The following is a 16658-nucleotide window of genomic DNA, read 5'->3' on the forward strand; positions in this document are numbered from 1 at the left end:
ATGTGTCCCACATATCCGTCACCACCGTCAGATATTTAGAATGTCTATGTTTTGTTTTGTTTTTTGTTTGTTGATTTTGTTTAAGATACAGCCACACAAATTTTGTTTAATTTTGTTACTGTATCGGTATCTCATACTCTGGTGCGATCAACCTCTGCTTGTGCTATTTCAAAGGCTCTGTAGTAGTGGTGAGTGTTATTATTCAAATGCTTTCAATTTATTTAATTATTATTATTTTAACATAATCTTCGGTGGCTGAGCTAACATTTAAAGCAAATGTGCTGTCAGAGATTTACACGAGCACAATTGAAAATTCTTTCTCTGAAGCTATAAAGTAATAAAATAATGACAAGGCACTTGTGGAATTATTCTGCTACTATACAAATCTTCTAATTTAACTTAAGATCACTGTTGGTCATGGTAATTTGATTGTTATTGTTTTCCTTTAATGAATGCCTTTCCAAATTGCTGCCTTAAAGCATGTTGATATCTGTAATCATTCTCGTTGTCAGATAAATACCAAATTCAAGCACATCACCACATCAATCCCCCTGCAGTCCAGATTTGTCTCGCAGTTAAATGTACACTCCATGAAACTGACCAAGCTGTTTAAAAACAGAGGAGGACAAATAGGCAGATGCTTAAAGAGCATCATTGCACCCATGGCTGAAATAAGTATACTTGGGGGGGGGGGGTACTGCTTTGCTGATGTAGATGTTAATTGAAGGGGCTCTAACAAAACAACTTGCTCTCCTTATCTCCCTTGACTAGGATGGTGATGTTGATTTGGGACGCGAATGCGTCATCAAGGCACTGTGCATGTACCTTAGTGAGGACCTAGAAAATCTTGTGAGAGAGGATGAGTATGATTGCTGAGGTTCAGTATGTCCAGATTTTATCTTTCATATTTTGTATAAGCTCTGAAATGTCTACTTATTGAAATTACATTAGTCAGCCAACCCATCAGACATCAATATGGTAGTAATCTTAATAATATAAAAATGGGTCAGTGTGTGAATAACCAATTTTATATTTAAAAGGCAAGGAGATTAAAATTATTTATTTACTATTGAAAGTACACTGTGGTAGAGCTGTAACAATTGTTACGTCATTAGAATTGTTTCAGACATTTTTACAAGTAAAAATACCAAATGTTGGCTATTTCCAGCTTTTCAAATGAAGAAGGATGATTTCGTTTGTTATATATGATGATTACTTGAATATCTGGTGATCATATAAAGCAAGCAATTTGATTATGTTACCTGGGAAATTATAATAGACATCTATGTTCTGACATTTTATAGGTCATACTGTTAATCGAAAAATCATTAGATTAATATTGGAAAGAGATAAATTTTCACCCATACATTATATGTCATTTAAAAGACATACTACATATCATTATTCAAATTCATAAATATTCACTGACAGATTTCATTTTGCAAGTTGGATTTTTTTTTTTTTTAATGCTGTTCAGCTTTCAAACATGTTTCTTCCTAACATTATTATTTTTAGGAAAAATTATTAAGCAATTTAAAATAGTTGTATTTGAGTAACAGAGTACCCCAACACCATCATGCACGCAACCATGCAACCACAGTACCTAAGCCTTCCAGAAAACTAGGGAAAACACTCCAATCCTAACAGTGTGGTAATAGTCATCTGAGAGCTTTTGTTGACCTGCTCTTGGTACTCGTTGGGTTTATCTTGACCTTTTGAACTATCCTTTATTTTTAGATAAATTGCTCTCCTCAGAGCCTGTCCTTGTTATTCTAAAATTTCACATTTCTTAGCATAACTGATGAAATTGCTCAGTGCAAATATTCAGTATTCCCTATATACATACGGCATGTAGTGTTTGTGTAATCTCACTTTGTTTCATTTTATGAATGTGATTCTGTAGGCAGCAGATGAAACCCACTTTCAAGGTTCCATTGAGGCCACAGTGGGAATATATATTGTCAAACAAAGAGATGCCAGTGATAAACCAGACAACATCGGGATTCTCCTCGAGGGCCAGATTGTGTTGCAGGAGTTGGATAATGTTGCATTAGTTGCTGCCATGTTGTTTGGCCTGATGTATGCTTTGAACCTAAACTACCCTCCTGAAATCAAATACACTTTCGAAGTGCTTCAGAAGGTGGTCAAGGGGGCTGGAAGGCAACACACACTGATGAATCACTGAGTAGAGGGTAGCTTGATGATTCTGACTCTGGTGAAATTCAGCTTTCCTTTGTTTCATCATTGATGTTCAGTATTTATTAAAAAGGATATCTGACTTCATTCCTTGGATGCATTTGTTCACCTCTACCTTTTCAAGTTTTACTTTTGGTGGGGGGGGGGAGGTTGTGAACATGTTTAACCTTTGCATCCAAGTGTTAGATATGGGTTTGTTTTTGTTTGTTTGTTTGTTTGTTTGTTTGTTTGTTTTGGGTAAACTGAAACAGATTTTCTGCCCTTGTGGGGTTTGGGGGTGATTTTCTTTCTGTGAGTAAATTTTTTATTTTTATTTATTTATTTTTTTTTTTGCACTTGCACAGATTGTGGAGCATTTATTAGAACATTTTCAACACTGCATTTGATTTTATTTGTTTTATTTTTTGAACAACTAAACGAGTTGTGTTCTTCTCAGGTTGCATCTTTAGCTGATTGTGTTTACTATGCTTGTTTTGTTTTTTTTTTTTGTTTTCATAGAAACAGATGTTTTTAGGACCTGGAGTGTTGCATTAGGTTACAGCAGTTACAGATGCTTATTATGCACTGTCTTAAGTGATATATATATAACATATATCTTGAAATGTATCTTAATGTGATAATTTTGAAGATGTTTAGCTAAAAAAACAAAAAACTAAATGTCTGTTAGCTCACTATGCAGCGCCAAATGAGGGAACACAATTGTGAGACCACTGGCCCACTGGTGAAAGTATTGTAATATTTATATGCTTGCAGTATTACAAACTGGTGTTTATAACGTCATTCCCAGGTAAAAATTATGTATTAAACCAGCAAATTTGAACATACAATGCAAAACTTCCCACCTTTCCATCTACAGCCTTCTTTAGTTGCTGTATGATTCATTTGAAAAAATAACTGCTGGTAGGTGCCACCAGCACTGAAATCTTTGAGATCACCACTTTAAAGTATTTTAAAGACAATGTGCTTTTTCTGATGTTTTCTTGTGTATGTTTCTGCACACTGATGGGTTTTTGGAAAAGCCTAAATCTGTTTCTGTCATAATAGTGCACTTTTGTGCACGGTTGTACAACATTGTTACACCAAATAGAGTTTTGTGATGAAGTGAAGATGTTTGTTTATTGCCACATATTTATTTTTAGTAAATGTTTTAGGTAAAAGATTCGGGTGGATCAAATGGAGGGATGTACACATACATTTCTTAAATTACAAATCAGCTTACAAAAGTAATTTTAATATGTAAAAATGGATAATCAAAGTGTATAACTCAATAGTGTATGATTTGAATGAACAGTGTATGAACAGAATTTACTGGTTAGATTTTGTGAAGAAGTTTGAAATGAACTCCTTTCACTTTGTTGAAAATACAAAACTTATGAAGTAAAAGCAAAATTTTTTTTTTTCCCAGTCTACGCCATCCAATTTTGAGTTCCAAAAAAAACTTTCCTCTTGTAGTGATTTTATTTTTCTTTTATAAAGTTTGTCAAACATGTTTATTATTACATTTTCTATCATGTCTAAACCAAGACAGCTTGGGCTGAGTATATGTTTTTATTTCATGATGAACACTTTTAACCAGATGGATCAACCCTGAGGGAACTGCTTTAGTCACTGTATTATATTCTTTAAATAATATGGGAAAGTTGTGCTTTGTTACCTCCAAGGAGAACCATCACCTTATCGTGGTGGGAAGGTTTGTGTGTCACTGTGAACCTGGGGCCTGTGTTGTCTGGGGCCAAGTACCCCTGGTAGAGTCTCCCAGAGCAAATTGGTCACAGGTGAGGGGCCAGACAAAGAGTGGTTCAATAGATCCCATGAAACAACGAGGGGAGAAAAGAGTGACCCTGCCTGGAAGAAGCCCGGGGCCCACTTCTGGAGCCAGGCCTGGAAAGAGGGCCCGTCAGCGAGCGCCTGGTTGTCAGGCAAGCCATGGAGACCGGCCAAGCATAGCCCGAAAAAATAACGTAGCACTTTCTTCACCCCGTGGGCCCACCACCTGCAGCGATCACCAGTGGGGTCGGGTGTGCTGCCAGTTGGGTGGCAGCGAAGGCGAGCGGCCTCGACAACCCAGACGCAAAGGCTGGCTCTGGGGATATGGAATGCCACCTCACTGGGGGGGAAGGAGCTTGTGCGGGAGGTGGAGCGCTACCAGTTGGATCTGGTGGGGCTTACTTCTACGCACAGCCTTGGTTCTGTATCCCTACTCCTGGAGAGGGGTTGGACTCTATTCTTCTCTGGAGTTGCTCATGGGGTGAGGTGCCGGGCAGGTGTGGCGATACTCACAAGCCCGAGCAAGCAACTACGTTGGAGTTTTCCCCGGTGGACGAGACGGTCACCTCCCTACGCCTCAGGTTTGTGGGGGGGGGGAGGGACTCTGACTGTTGTTTGTGCGTATGCACCAAACAGCAGTTTGGAGTATTCAGCCTTTTTGGAGACTTTGGCAGCCAAAGCTGCCACGGGGAGCTGTGGCTTCAAGGTTTTAGTTGCCTCAAGGGGCGGTAACCCTCGGACACCGTAGTGGACACCAGTGGTCACGGAAGCCATCCAACTGAAGGAGGAGGCCTTCCGGGATACGTTAGCCCGGGGGGCTCCTGAGGTGGTTGCAAGGTACCGACAGGCCCGAAGGGCTGCAGCCTCAGTGGTGAGGGAAGGCAAGCAGTGGGTGTGGACTTCAGGAGGCACCAAGCTGTTTCTGGAAAACCGTTCGGCATCTCAGGAGGGGAAAGTGGGGGGAATATCCAAGCCATCTATGGCAAGGATGGTTCACTGTTGTCCTCGACTGAGGAGGTTGTCGGAAGGTGGAAATAGCACTTTGAGGAACTCCTGAATCCAACTTGCACATCCTCTGGGGTGGAGGCAGAGCTGGAGGATGATGGAGAATCAGTGTCGATCTCCTGGGAGGGAGTCACTAAGGTAGTTGAACAACTCCACAGTGGCAAAGCCTCAGGGATTGGTGAGATCCATCCAGATCCATCCTCTGGGTGTTGAGGGGCTGTCGTGGTTGAAACGCCTTTTCAATATTACGTGGAAGTCTGAAACAGTACCAAAGGAGTGGCAGACCTGGGTGGATGTTCCCTTGTTTAAAAAGGGGGACCAGAGGATGTCTTCCAATTACCGGGGCATCACACTCCTCAGCCTCCCTAGGAAAGTCTACTCCAAGGTGCTAGAAAGGAGGGTCCGGCGGATTGTCGAACCTCAGATTGAAGAGGAGCATTGCGGATTTCGTCCTGGTCGTGGAGAGCTTTACTCTCGCATGTATCCTGGAGGGGGCCTGTGAGTATGCCAATCCAAACTACATGTGTTTTCTCTACTTGGAGAAGGCGTAGGACCGGGTTCCCCGGGGTATGTTGTGGGAGGTGTTTCGGGAGTATGGGGTGAGGGGGTCTCTGCTGAGGGCCATCCGATCATGGTCATGACTGAAAGAACAAGATCACAGGTACAAGCGACCAAAATGGGTTTCCTCAGGAGGGTGGCTGGAGTCTCCCTTAGAGATAGGGTGAGAAGTTCAACCATCCGGGAAAGGAGCCAGTTTAGGTGGTTTGGGCATCTGATAAGGATGCCACAGGGGCGCCTCCCAAGGGAGGTGTTCCTGGCATGTCCAGCTGGGAGGAGGCCACGGGGCAGGCCAAGGACCAGGTGGGGAGATTATATCTCCACACTGGCCTGGTAGCGCCTTGGGATCCCCCAGTCAGAGCTGGCCAATGTGGCCAGGGAAAAGGAAGTTTGGGGTCGTCTGCTGGAGCTTCTCCCTCCCTGGATAAGTGAATGAAGATGATGATGATGATGATGATGATGATGATGTGCTTTGTTATAAAACTCTCGTATGACATTATCGAACCATGTTCATCAAATAAAGACAAAATACTTAGAATATTTCTCTGGAACCATTTTGGATAAAACAGAGACTTACTTTTAACAGTTATATTATAATAAGGTTGTTTTATGAGGAGAAAAATTCCAAGCCAGAAGACACTGCTGATGAAACTTAGACAATGAAACAGAGAGTCTGTCAGGTGAGTAATTACATGCTAAAACAAAAGAGAGGCTGGATACAGCGTCGGAGGCCCGTTCATTCCTACGAATATTGCTCAGTGGCGCATGATGCCAAAAAAGTTGCAAATTTGATAAGCTGTTTAGTAAACATATGCTTAAAGGCATTTAAACGAAGTTAAGTGTTGGAGTTTGTATTGCTTTGACACCAATATTTCCCATTTTACAGCAAATTAATATCGGCTCCAAATATCAGTTATTGGCCTTCTTGACTAATAAAAATATGTATAGTATTGGCCCTGAAAAAAACATATCGGTCTATCTCTAGTTAGAATGAAAACATAGGTCTTTGGATGTAGCCTCAGCTTATCTTATCATATTGGATGGAGAAAAAGGGAAACACTTCTAAGACTTACTCATTAAATATAAAACATAGCATTCACATTTAATGGTCAGAAATATCAATTCTTTTGCAGTTTGCCTAAGTGATGAGGTGAAAAATCAATACATCCAAGTCAGTGCATTGTAGATTGACTAATTTATGTGGTAGAATAGCACACACCATAAAAGCGTACATTTTATGATGGCATGTGCATCTATATGAGATATAAAGATACATAAATTGTTTTTTTATGATTTCCAGGAACCGGAGGACACATGCTCATCTTATGCTGTAGAATAAAAGAAGGGATAATAGGGAAATATTAACCATTTTTTATTCTCCTGAAGATATTCTGCATCTATGGATTCCAACTACTTCACCAGGCTGTAACATCCCTGCAGGTTTGACTTTCTGGAATTTTGGAAGGAAAAACTGCAATTATATGCCTAACCTAAATTTAGGTGGGGAAACTGTGGGAAAGTAGATGACAAATAGGATCTAGAATCAGAGCCACAAATTATGGATCCAGTGCTTGTGACTATATGCTTGAGCTTTCTTTTGTTTTATGTCTCTGACAATGTGCCAGACCGAGTAAAGATCTGAAGAAAGATCCCAGTCAGGATCACAGGATGTTCTGTATGCCAGCAGGGCAGCCAACTAAATAATATCTTTGCATTGCTCCTGCTTCCACAAATAAAATCTGGGGGATATTCAGTTCTTCCTTGAATGGCAAAGACATAAAAACAACAGCCTCCTCAGGAGAGAGGCAGGATGAAGCATGAAAAGCCATTAATCCTTCATGGCTGTGAATACTGTGGACCACATTGATTCTGAAGTTAATGGTACTTGAGTAGGTGATTGATGCGCACTTCCTGGTCCCATGAAGACTGAGGCAAGGCCCTTAAGTGTCCACAGAGAGGATCAGGTACACCCAAGCAGTTTCTGACACTGTCTGATTGGGTTCAGCCAGTTCAGCACAACTAGTTTGGGGCCTCAGAGGAGAAGACAACTAAACTCACACAACACTGATGTTACAGCAGCATGTGCACCAACAAAAGGTTCAGCGTGACAAGTTGAAAAAAATGTGAAATGCATATTTGTGCAAAGTGGGACAGCTCATGTATAATAAAGAGGCAGCTAAAGACATTAGAATAGATCAGAATGTAGGTGGAGGTGCAGCTGCCCATTCAAGTTAGTTTGTTTGTCGCCGGACTGAACAGCTGGACCAAGACCAACAGGGTCCACTTCTGTGTCGACTTGGGTACCCACAACACAAGACAAGACTTCATGATAGAGGCATACTTCTTAACACAACTTAGAAGCAGTGTATACATTTATGTAAAGCTGATGGCATCCATGGTAACAAGTGTTCTTGAACATGAGTACATCCAGTACAGGCCAAAAGTTTGGACACACTTTCATACTCATTTGAATGAGAAGGTGTGTCAAACTTTTGGCCTGTACTGTGCATGCAGAGCATGACATGAAGTGAAAACAGAGCTGTTGCATTCATGTCCTTATCCATATGTTTACACAACCTCTCATGAGTGAAATTCAACAAATTTGTAAGCAAATTCTGGTTGAGCTCTATGTTTCACCAGTAAATATCACTCAACACATACTGGTCAGTGATCTGCAGCATGACCTGGTGAACTGGACTTCCCCACAGTGCAGTGCAGCTTTGTGCAGAATGGCAGTTAACAGAACTGACAAATGAATAAGATACCTACCAGTCCATATGACTTCACATTCACTCTTCCTCCCTTAGCAACCAATCAATCAATGTGTACATAAATTTAAACTAGATTTTATTATTTTTTTTCTTTTGGCTATAATCAAATGAATGATGTGAAAGTGACCGAAAGTTATGCTTATGTGAAGGACTGACTGTGATCTTTGTTCTTGTGTGCTGATGTGTCTGCCTTTTTCTGCAACCACCAAAACAATGGTGACTGAACTTAAAGATATCCTGCTGCTAATGCATGATGTTACTTTTACTAAGATTGCTGCACATTAAACTGAATGAGGGAGAAAAAGGGGCAGTTTTCAGTAATAGTTTTGCCACTGAGAGACATGATGCTTATTATCCAGGGACAAGTCACAGTTCCCATGCACTTAGACACAGTGAGAAAAATGTACACATACAGCACCGGTGCTGCAAAGAGCTGAGAGACGTCCCAGTCCACAAATAATCGGCACCAGACAGGAGATAAATATCTGTTCGGTACAAGGCCCAACAAAAAACACATCATAATCGTTTTTTCATTCATTCATCCTCTACTTGTTATCCATTTTCAGGTCCTTGGAATCGAACCCACAACCTTATTGCTGTGAGGCAATAGCACTAAGCAGTATACCACTATCATCATTCACTTTTTTTTTTGTCAATGAAAATCACACACAGTAAAAGCATCCCAATTGAATTCTATCAGGATATCTGTTAAAATAATGACAATATGGATTTTTTGAATATCATGAATTACATCTGATTTTTTATGTCAACGTTTGGTGTAATACCTACTCCCACATACCACTTATTACCCTAACAAATACACACTGACAACAGCAAACCACAGTCTTGTCAATTGGACATATGCTTTTTCACTTGACTTTGCCTCTATGTTGTTTGTACTGAAGCTGAAACATCCCTGCTGACTTCAATAATAGATTCTGATTTGAGCATTCAAACACACACTGAATGAGAGTATGTGCATGGCATTGGAGGTGATGTGGTAACAGCTTTTATGATGCCTGTCTTTTTTATTAAATTATAAATGTAGCTATGAAAACACTTTTAAATGAAGCACCAACACTTTTCTGGGCACAGGAATACCATAATACCCACGTGACCTATGTGTGATTATCATGTGCTGCGGTCCATAGGGCTTGGCCCGACTGCTATACAGTAGTTAGTGTTGATCCAGCGCCAAGTGTTCTCCGGAGGGAAAACCTACACTTCCCCATTTACAGCACTGCTGCATGGATCGATGGACCAGTCGCCTCCATTCTGCTGAACCATGGAAAAGCAGCAAGCAGGGGTAAACAAAGGAGTGAATGTGTGTGGGTATGTGTGTGATTGCTGGTGTGTGTCTAAGGAGGACAAGCTCTTCAAAAACGACTGTTAATGTTGACCTACTTCATCACTGTTTGCCCTCGGTGGGAAAATCTATTGAGGTGCAACAAGAAATGTTCATCCAAGGAAGTTAATGGTATTTTATCTTTCTCTATGGAGACAAGCATACAGGTGTGAAATGAAACGTGGGTAATAAAAAGCGAAGCGCTCAATCTCCGAGAAAAGAGGTATTCACTCCAGGCAAACCACATCCTGTATTCCTTCACTTTCCCCTCCCCCATGCTGTACCGCAGGCATGGCTGTCTAGGAGAGAAAATGGAAGTTTTACTGTGCCAAACAAAAAACTTTGATACAAACAAAGGCCCTTGAGAAAACCTCTCAGCATTAGTTTGACTGGAATGGTAATACCACCGACTAGCAAAGAGCAGTAAGCGCTGTCGCTAACAACAACAGTAGTTCCTCATTTTAATTCATTCATTAGTCATTAACGGGCTTTAAGGCTCAGCCATTGGTAAAGCAATCATTGTTAGGCCTCATTCAAGCTTGGCATGGTGGTTCCACACTGTCACTGCAATGGATGCACTCAAAACTTGTTTTATAAGAGCAGCCAGTGCAAACCATGGTCTCTCCATCAGTGGACAGGGTCTTTCCATCATTAGACAGGACCTTCCACTCAGTGGACAGGGTCTCTCTCTCAGTCCTTTTGCTTGTTAACTCCCTCTCCCATCAGCTGAGCAGCAGGTTGTCACACAGACAAAAATGTGTGTATGATGTCAAACAGTAATAGTTCCACAGCCTGTGCTTGTAAAGGACAGTGAACTCATAGCACCATGTGTCCAGTGGACAACCACCAATGATGTGGGTCTAGTCAGTTGACTGTGTTTGCATATTGTCTGGTTACAGCAGCGTTGGTCTCACAGCACACCTGCGCGCGCGCGCACACTCGCCCATTGAATTTCGTTCATGTGTCACTTGTGTCGCTCAGCACACTAACTGGGCAATTTTTACACACTCTTGCGCACTTGCCTTCCAGAATAACCAGAGTGAGATTTGGAACAGGCCCAGCCACTCTTTACTGTTCGGTGCTCAAAGCATACACAACTACTGTCAGCAGTTGAGAAGTGGGCCATCTGCCACGATAACACCAAACTAGAGCATATGCTTCTGAATAACAATATACATTTCCTGACTGTCCCCCCCACTCTTCCTCCTGCAGGGAGGGCCCCTGGGTCCCCGCCGGCACTGGTTCCAGCGGCAGCCGCTGGTCCTTCTTTCCCTAGTCTGCCTCTTTCCAGTCGGAGAGAAGCGCCATGTTGAGGCGGCACAGTGGATGGAAACGTTGGAAAGGCGGTGTGAGCGGAGAGGAGTGGTGGAGAACTCTTACCTTTGCGATCGCCTTTTTATACCTCATGGCTGCCTTCTCGATTAGGCTTTGGACTTTTATATTCCCATCTCCACACGGGACTACCACCCGGGTCCTCCCGAAACACACCGTCACTTTCATGGCTCCAGCGCCTCGTTAATCCCAAAGAGTCCGGACAACAACCACCATCCCCGGTGATCCACGCTCAGAAAGTCGGCTCTCTGTCGATACGGACGATTCCAGGCTCGGTTTTCTTTGTGTCCTGAGTCCTCGCAGCAGAAATGAAGCCCAGCATTGGATCCAGGGGCAGAGCTGCTGGGTGGCGTCCTCCCTGAGCAGTGTTGACTCACTTCACAGAAACTTCCCCACAGACAGTCTCTCCAGCGGGAGCGCACAACTGGACTGACAGTGAGAGTGCGCCCACATGTTGGAGCAAGCTCCAAGAATGTTTCTTACCGCAGCTTAATCTGTACAGAGCAGGCTGAGGACGCGCTCAGCACACCGTAAGAGAAGAGGAAAAGTTACCTAACACGTGGCCTTACTGGTGTGTGACTGTGTGTGAGCGTGTGCATGGCTGTGCGTGTGTTTTCAGGTGTGATAGTATGAACGGAGTTTGTTACTGATATGGATAAGTTTGTTTTCGCTGGAAAACATGTTTGTGTGGACGTATCCTGAGACGCACAGTCTATGTTTCCGTGTGTATATATATAATTGCAGCAGAAATGTTATAAGCATTTGACTCTCTGTACTGTCTATAAATGTTTACATACACTGGACCAGCACCAGACTAATCCACAAGAACATTTGTGAGAAAGTTGTGGGGCCCCACTAAGAGCCCATGCATGCAATATTACCAAATCCCATTTTCCCAAAGTCTCTAGAACCAGTTTCTACACTGGATTAGTCCTGTGCCTCATGTTAGCTGGACAACATTTTGTTCTTTGTGATATGTAAGAAGCAGTTTAGCAGGTTAGGTGCTGAAGGTCTTTCGCAACAAGTATTGCACATAAACATGGCCACACTTTGATCTCTGTGACTGCCTGGATGAGTCAGTGGGGAGACATAAGCAGATGTTGTAAGTGCGTTCTCAAAGGAGCTGCTGAGAGCACACCAAAGACCAAGCTACAGTTATACAGCTGATAACAAAGCACATATTAATTTTATGCATATGTCTAAATTATTGAAGTGCAGTGCAGGATGAGAGATCGGCCTAAGGCTGGATCTACACTATGACCCAATTTACTGATAAAAGCTGAAACCATTCTGTTGAGTTTCAATCCCTGCAGCCCATATTCCTCATGAACCGATGTCATCCAAGTGACTGAACAGGAACGTAAGTGCAAGATCCACAGTTCCTTCTCTAAACTACAGTATCTCAACATGAAACAAAAAGAGAGCTTTAAAGGCTATAACCCTGCACCGATATATTTGTTCAAATTTCTATTCTGTTGTTTTAGTATTGTTTGCCTTTCAGTTTCACAGATTCTGAGTACTCTAGCACTTATCAAGGCTGCTGGGCACATACATTTAATACCATGTGTAATGCCAAAGAATTAATGTGTCTTCACCTTGTTGAGCAATGATTACATGTTCAAGGCACTCCAAGGTCAATCCACAGTCAAGCACCAGCATCAACTTCCACACAACTTTCAACACAAGGAGCCCATACTAATAAGAGTTGCCCGACCCACTCTCCCACATTCATGCAGCCAATGCTCCCCCCCTTTGGTCAAGAGAAGGAAGAACACTGCCACAAAAAGGCAAAGAACCCTGATCAAGAACTATTTTGTCACCTTTGCACCTACGCTATAACATCTACATTTGATTTATTTCTGTTTTTATAAGTTACACAAGTGCATTGATTAAGAACCAATACCTAAAATGATGAGATACTAATGACAAAAGTTGGATAGAATTCACAGTCCCAACTAATGATTTCACCTGTGTGTCAGTTAAGGATTTTCCTTACATTGTAAAGGAGATAATTTTTGATGAGTTTTAGACTATAAAACCAATCTACGGGCATGAGAATGATTCCCTCACTTATACAGGGTATCCCCAGATCGCGAGGAGGAAATTATGAATATAAAGAGAGGGAGACCTGAGAGGGCCTGTGTTCCACTTATAAAGAGCTTTCTGTGACTCATTCAACTCCCGTCATGTTTGTTACTTAAAATGACAATAGCATACCTCAGTCTCATGATTATTTTTGATCGACACTTTCCTCTTCTGGCTATGGAAAATTTAAATGGTTCACATGACTCACAGTACAACATAGTATGTTTGTGTGCTCCCTGAACATGTTCCAGGAGAACATTCACATCAATAGCCAAGAGTGAAGCTAAGGATAGTATTTCTCTGCATGTTCACAAAGATTCAATTTTAAAAGAGATAAACAAGATTGTGGAAGAAGTATGAGCCTCTGAAATGAGTCATAGACTGTGAGAATGGAAATGACAGCATTTTACAATTTAGTTACATTCATCTGAAACAATGCAAATAAAAAAAATATAATAATAACTGATCCAACGAAGATAAGGAGAACTGTTCCTCCAGACCTACAAAAACCTTGATGTATTGATACTATACATTAGGTTTTCTTCAATTCATACATTTAACTATATCATGTGTTTGCATTGTCATACATTATTTTCCAGAGCAGTGACTGTCTAAACCTGAGGAAATGTCTGGTCGTGTGTATCCACCGTACAGCAAAATCCTTTCTCTGATCATCGAATTTAGGAAGAATCCACATCTTTCATCCAAACAGGTTTGCTCCTTGTGGAGAGAAGTCGTGCAGAAAGGACATGGTAAACAAAGCATGCGTGTACCTGTAACTCTGTGCCTATTGTAACTGACAAAGGGTGTTGCTTTCATGGCAGACGTGCTCCAACATGGTCCCAGGAGTATGGAAGGTCTTTTCTGACATATCCCTGTTATCACAGAATATACTATTGTCACATGACTCTTTGGTTGGTTCCTTATGCCTTAAATGTCGTGTAAGTACTTGCTTTTTAAGGGCAGATACGAGACTAGCAGGTACAGTGAACACGCAGGAGGACGCAACAGAGTGAAGGCAATCAGGGATCTGAGGGCAGCAGAACCTGAAGATCAGATTTTAATTAGATTATTCTGGGCATGTTTGGTATGTTTTCAGTGAAAATGGACTCCAGAGCAGATACTGACACAGACAACAGCTGGTCAAAGGCAAGTGATTTAATGATAATTCGGGTGCTATAGAAGTAGGGGGCGGAGGGAGTTTGAGGAAAGTGTCAGAGAGGGAATTGGGAAAGCTGCGGGTCGATGAGGCGAGACAGTCGACAGAGATCAGGTGCAGTGGACTGATGCAGCAGGGAGCCAATGGTGGTACAGAGGATCTGTGGCAGTAGATCTCATCCTTGAAATAGAACAATTTTTAACTCCAAATTGCAGGGCCGTTTAAATTATGCCAGGGTCAAACCTGAAATGCAAAGCAGTCCACTGCCTTGCCTTAAATTGCTGAGGTGAAGTCAGTGGTTCAAAGCTAGGTGCTGTCTGTGCTTAATTTGTTCCTTGTTTGCCTGCATGGTCTCCCTCGGGGTATTCTGGCCTCACCCTCCTCTTTCAGCCCTGTGAAAGGCTGCCAAGGGTGTACCCTGGTGTACTTCACCTTTACTTAATGTCAGCTGTGATTGGTTTCAGTTCCCCTGCATCCCTGTAAGGACAAGTGGAACAGCTAAGTTCATGTAGGCAACAACCTAATAATACTTTCCTCTTTATCATCAGACAACTAGGAGAATACAGCACAGAGTTTCACAGGCTTCATAAATTAATATCCAAAGAAAAAACATTTGCAAAAAAATCACATCTATACTGCACACAACACACTACTGCACAACAATTGGGATTCATCAGTTTCACTTTTATTGTGCTGCTTTTTAAATTTCCCACAATGTATCCTCCAGTTGAATGTTTTGATTGATTACAGGTATCAGTACTCTGATAACTAAGAGGCTTTGTCTGCAGGCCGAAAGTAGGTATTGCATCCTGCCTTGTCTCCCCTCCAGGAATCCTCTTTGTAAGGCTTAGGCCCAGAGCCTTTAATTGGTGTATGGGTAGGGATTGGTTCCATTTGGGAACTGAGTACTGAGAATGTTGTTAGCACAGCTTTAGCATTCTGATTTTCACGGATTAGCAAGTGTTGCCAGTTGCTGTTTCTGATCCACTGAACAGCACATTCACACACTGATTTACATCAAAAACGTGGTTCAGCCCTGAAATCCTAATCCATTTCTAGTATAGAGACCCCCCCCACAGACCTATACATTACCATTTGCTTCCAGATGTGTATCTATACATATTCCCCACTGATAAATCACTATATATATATATATATATATATATATATATATTATTTTTTTTAAAGGCAATGAGACAAATAGACTTGACATTAAAGAAAAGAGACACAACTTTCAGTCAAAGGTGCTGGCAAGGGAAAAATTCAACAGTCGCTTCACTGATTATATTAGTGAAATGAGTTAGGACAAGGACAGAGGGACCTGACAGGTCAATTTCACACTTCAACAGCATATTGATAAGACATGAAAGGAGACAAGGGTGACATCCTGATGCCTGTTCGTGTCTCAGCCTGGACAACGGAGTGTGTAGGGTGGACTGCTGAATAGAGAGGTGCCAGTCCTCCTCCAGGGAACTGCTGAGGTGCCCTTGAGCAAGGAACCGTCCCTGAAAAACCGCCGAGCAATGGCGGCACCCTCACTCTGGAACCTCTCCACATGTTCGCATGTTCGTATAATATGGGGCCCCTGTGCTTATATATATATATATATATATATAAATATACGTCAGAGTGTAAATGTAATTTCGTTGTGTGTACGTTGATAATAAAATACTCTTCAGAAAGATCCAACAGTGAAGTGTATGTAAAGGTATACTATAAAGGCAGGAAGACTGCAATATGACACGTGACCTTTCATACCCCCTTATGTGACCTCGTGGCGCAACGGTAGCGCGTCTGACTCCAGATCAGAAGGTTGCGTGTTCAAATCACGTCGGGGTCAAAGTTTTCCTACCCACAATAAATAGGCTGACACAAACATAGTAGTAACCGTCCCAGTGTCACGTTAAAAGTCCGGCCTGACCTTCAGCAGAGAGGAGGACCTCATTCAGCTCATCGTTTATATTTGGAGGGGGAGAATCCCTCAGTGGAATCATATGACACGAGGAGTCCTTCCACGACACTCAATCCATCAGGGTTCGACTCTGCAAGGTAAAAAAAATAATAATAATAAGGGTTTACTTATAGGGCAGGAGGCCCTGACAGCGCTTCGGTTAAGTGATCGATGATGGATCTCTTTGTTCCTCAGACAACACAGCGTCTACGGAACCTGATGAAGGGAAAGCAAACGAAAAACACATTGACCCCGACGTGATTTGAACACGCAACCTTCTGATCTGGAGTCAGACGCGCTACCGTTGCGCCACGAGGTCTACCTGGCCCTAGGAATCGGTATATGAGAATTAGAGACATCAACCCCAAGCTGAAATACACATGCACAGGACCGCCATCAGTGCACACAGCCTCAGACAGCTGCGGGCCAACAGCTGGATCAGGTCTCTAGACCTGAGTACTGCGCACCGACTACGCATGCGCGGTACAT

General features: G+C 42.2%; 1 protein-coding gene and 2 non-coding genes across 3 annotated transcripts in view; 1 reads left to right on the top strand and 2 right to left on the bottom strand.

Annotated features, from left to right (window-relative positions):
• Positions 1-11442, bottom strand: part of LOC115061381 (partitioning defective 3 homolog) — a 344220-nt gene extending 332778 nt beyond the window's left edge. The window contains exon 1 of the mRNA XM_029529689.1: positions 11023-11442. Within this exon, the coding sequence (XP_029385549.1) occupies positions 11023-11142 (120 nt within the window). The 5' untranslated portion in view covers positions 11143-11442. The remainder of the gene's footprint in view (positions 1-11022) is intronic.
• A 4544-nt stretch (positions 11443-15986) lies between these two features.
• Positions 15987-16058, top strand: trnaw-cca (transfer RNA tryptophan (anticodon CCA)). Its single transcript has one exon. It is a non-coding gene; the product is annotated as a tRNA-Trp (tRNA).
• A 358-nt stretch (positions 16059-16416) lies between these two features.
• trnaw-cca (transfer RNA tryptophan (anticodon CCA)) lies at positions 16417-16488 on the bottom strand. Its single transcript has one exon. It is a non-coding gene; the product is annotated as a tRNA-Trp (tRNA).
• Between the last annotated feature and the right edge of the window lie 170 nt (positions 16489-16658).

This window comes from Echeneis naucrates, chromosome 20, assembly GCF_900963305.1.
Source record: "Echeneis naucrates chromosome 20, fEcheNa1.1, whole genome shotgun sequence".
Taxonomy (NCBI): domain Eukaryota; kingdom Metazoa; phylum Chordata; class Actinopteri; order Carangiformes; family Echeneidae; genus Echeneis; species Echeneis naucrates.